The sequence below is a fragment of the Calidris pugnax genome, unplaced genomic scaffold (genome assembly GCF_001431845.1).
Source record: "Calidris pugnax isolate Ruff unplaced genomic scaffold, ASM143184v1 scaffold44, whole genome shotgun sequence".
Classification (NCBI taxonomy): Eukaryota; Metazoa; Chordata; class Aves; order Charadriiformes; family Scolopacidae; genus Calidris; species Calidris pugnax.
This window is the reverse complement of record NW_015094506.1, coordinates 7,148,402-7,152,053: the sequence shown is the minus strand read 5'-3', so window position 1 is coordinate 7,152,053 and position 3,652 is coordinate 7,148,402. Positions and strand designations below refer to the sequence as shown.

General features: G+C 54.0%; 1 protein-coding gene across 1 annotated transcript in view; it reads left to right on the top strand.

The window, feature by feature from the left end:
• The first annotated feature begins 1,714 nt into the window (after positions 1–1,714).
• The window catches only part of LOC106901049 (histone H1.10-like), a 135,129-nt gene continuing 133,191 nt past the window's right edge, over positions 1,715–3,652 (top strand). The window contains exon 1 of the mRNA XM_014963378.1: positions 1,715–1,785. Coding sequence (XP_014818864.1) covers positions 1,744–1,785 — 42 coding nt within the window. The 5' untranslated portion in view covers positions 1,715–1,743. The remainder of the gene's footprint in view (positions 1,786–3,652) is intronic.

Below are 3,652 nucleotides of genomic sequence, written 5' to 3'. Positions count from 1 at the left end.
CCCCCCGGTCCTGTGTCGGCTCAGCCCTGGGTAAGGTCGAGGTAACTCATCTGTCTTTAAAAACAACACACACCCCCCTCCGCCTTGACCTACAGACGTTGTCTTTTTTTTTTTTTCCTTCAGAACAATAGGCGTTCTAAATTATTAATTTTTAATACAGTTTTCTCAGGGCTTTGTCTGAGCTGCCGTACCCGGTTTCTGCCTGAATCCTGACTGGGTTGGAGAGAAATCAGTAACAGCTGGGCAGGCGATCTGAGGGCAAAAATGAGTGTTTCTGGTTCTGAAGTTTACCTTATATATATTGCTGAACTTAAGAGACATTGAAATAGAAGGAGGAAATCAGGAATTATAGGTCAATAAACGCATTTTAATAATTATCCATTCACAAACATCAATTATTTGGATCATAACATTGTACAACGTTACAGTTCCACTGCAAGTTACAGTCACAAGCGGTAACAAACAGTTTACAGGCCCTCAGCAAAAAAAAAAAAAAGGGTTGTAGGCAACAGTGAAAATACCAGAGAATACTTGTTTCAATTCTCTATGTTATGAAAAATAAAATCCCTTTATTTTTAATTTGTTTAAGTGTGGTGTTGGTAAAGGGCAGGTGAAGACTGTCCTCCTCTTGCCAGCAGCCAGTCATTTTAGTGTAACAGATACATCACTTGGATAAGTTATTTTTAATATCACTTCCAATGCAGGAATCCATCACTGGACAGTAAAAAAATTGAATATTTCACAATCTGCTGTGAAAGGGGAGCCCAAACTGTTAATTTGGGCAAGCTTTATTGTGCAGAAGTACAGAAAAAATCAGCTGCAGCAGTGTCTCCTTAGATAACGATGACTCAGATTTTCCCCAATCAAACTGTATCAAAGTAAAAAACATGGCTCAATTATAAAGTGATAGGGCACTGATTGTAACTGTTAATCAAAACCGGCCGTGTTAAGTTCTCACGTCGCCTAATTTATTAGGAAAATGAAGATTTCTGTAGGAGAGCACGAGGGAACCATGTCTGCATTGTGCACACTGAGCAACACAGTACAAGCTGCTATGCTGTAAAAACTCATCTCCTTCTGGGGCACAAACAGCCCTTCACAGGACTTTAATCTGCTTCTCGCCTTGTTACACGATGCACTAATTTAATTTATTTTAATTGTTTTGAAAGGGGTAAAGGATTTTGGACAGAAGAGCTAATTTCTAATCCATATTCAGTGCTCGAGATGAGCCTGTGTTACTTCCTCCTCTTTGAAATCAACTTGCGATTAAAATATCGATTCAAATCCCTGGATTTCAGTTCAGATTAAGAGAAGACCCTTTAAAGAATAATAATTAATTACTTTGGAGATTTAGTTGCCCACGTCGCGGATTTTATTTAGAAGGAAAAACAAAAGTTTCTGTCTCCCGAGGTCTGCCCAGGTCCAGGACTCGGGGTTTATCGCCTCTTTTTTAACTCACCCTTTGCCTCTTCGAAGGGAAACTTCGCCCAGGGGAACGTCAGTCTGTCTTTTCCACGCCACTGCCGAACGGGGGGGGTTCGGCGGCGGAAATTCGGGTAAAAACGGGCTTTTTCGACTCCTAAGAAACACAAAATGAGCGGGGAGAAGGGACCTTTCTGCCGTGCGGCGGGGCGGGCGCTGCAACGCACCAATCACCGCGCGGCTCCGCTCTATAAATACGAGGCCGCCGAGTTGCTCCAGGCCCAGTGGTTCCCCCCGATCCGTGGACGAACGGCTGCCACCATGTCGGAGACCGCGCCCGTTGCCGCTCCCGCTGTCTCTGCTCCCGCTCCCGCCGCCGCCCCCGATGCGCCGGCCCCCGGCGCCAAGGCCGCCGCCAAGAAGCCGAAGAAGGCGGCGGGCGCCGCCAAAGCCCGCAAACCCGCCGGCCCCAGCGTCACCGAGCTGATCACCAAGGCCGTCTCCGCCTCCAAGGAGCGCAAGGGGCTCTCCCTCGCCGCCCTCAAGAAGGCGCTGGCCGCCGGCGGCTACGATGTGGAGAAGAACAACAGCCGCATCAAGCTGGGGCTCAAGAGCCTGGTCAGCAAGGGCACCCTGGTGCAGACCAAGGGCACCGGCGCCTCCGGGTCGTTCAAACTGAACAAGAAACCGGGCGAGACAAAAGAGAAGGCAACCAAGAAGAAGCCGGCGGCCAAGCCCAAGAAGCCGGCGGCCAAGAAGCCCGCCAGCGCCGCCAAGAAGCCCAAGAAAGCGGCGGCCGTGAAGAAGAGCCCCAAGAAAGCCAAAAAGCCGGCGGCTGCTGCGGCCAAGAAGGCGGCCAAGAGCCCCAAGAAGGCGGCCAAGGCAGGCCGCCCCAAAAAGGCAGCGAAGAGCCCGGCCAAGGCGAAGGCGGTGAAGCCCAAAGCAGCCAAGCCCAAGGCAGCCAAGCCCAAAGCGGCCAAGGCGAAGAAGGCGGCGCCCAAAAAGAAGTAAAACGCCTGATAATAGAGTCTACTCATTTAAATAAACCCAAAGGCTCTTTTAAGAGCCACCCACTCACTCTCAAAAAGAGCTGGAGCGCTGTAGCAATCACAGCAGCCAGACTAAATCTCGGGACAGATTTTAGGAGGGATTTACAGCGAAATGAGAAAAGTTTTATCAGTCGGGGAAGGTGGGGGCTGGGCAGAGCCTGCCTGGGAGTCCCGGGCGGCCGGGGGAGGGAGGGAGGGAGGGAGGAAGTGTTTCCCTACGTGCCGCCGGGGAGCCCGGCGCTCGCTCCGCCCCGTTCCTATTGCCCGGCACAGCCCAGGGCGGCGGCGGCCGAGTTTAAAAGTCCCGCGCTGAGCCCGGATTGGTTCCTTCCGCCCGCCCGGCCACGCCCCTCCCCCTCAGGCCCCGCCCCCCCGCGGGGCGGTGACTCCCCTCTCTGCCCCGGGGCTGTTGGCGGCACCGCCTCGGCCCCTCCTCCCCCTTCTCCGGGGCGGGGGGGACAGGGATCGAAGACGGGGGAATCCCTGCGCCCCCCCCCCGCCGGCGGCTACGATGTGGAGAAGAACAACAGCCGCATCAAGCTGGGGCTCAAGAGCCTGGTCAGCAAGGGCACCCTGGTGCAGACCAAGGGCACCGGCGCCTCCGGGTCGTTCAAACTGAACAAGAAACCGGGCGAGACAAAAGAGAAGGCAACCAAGAAGAAGCCGGCGGCCAAGCCCAAGAAGCCGGCGGCCAAGAAGCCCGCCAGCGCCGCCAAGAAGCCCAAGAAGGCGGTGACAGCGAAGAAGAGCCCCAAGAAAGCCAAGAAGCCGGCGGCCGCCGCGGCCAAGAAAGCGGCCAAGAGCCCCAAGAAGGCGACCAAGGCTGCCAAGCCCAAGAAGGCGGCAGCGGCCAAGAGCCCGGCGAAAGCGAAGGCGGTGAAGCCCAAAGCAGCCAAGCCCAAGGCGGCCAAGCCCAAAGCGGCCAAGGCGAAGAAGGCGGCGCCCAAAAAGAAGTAAAACGCCTGATAATAGAGTCTACTCATTTAAATAAACCCAAAGGCTCTTTTAAGAGCCACCCACTCACTCTCAAAAAGAGCTGGAGCGCTGTAGCAATCACAGCAGCCAGACTAAATCTCGGGACAGATTTTAGGAGGGATTTACAGCGAAATGAGAAAAGTTTTATCAGTCGGGGAAGGTGGGGGCTGGGCAGAGCCTGCCTGGGAGTCCCGGGCTGCCGGGGG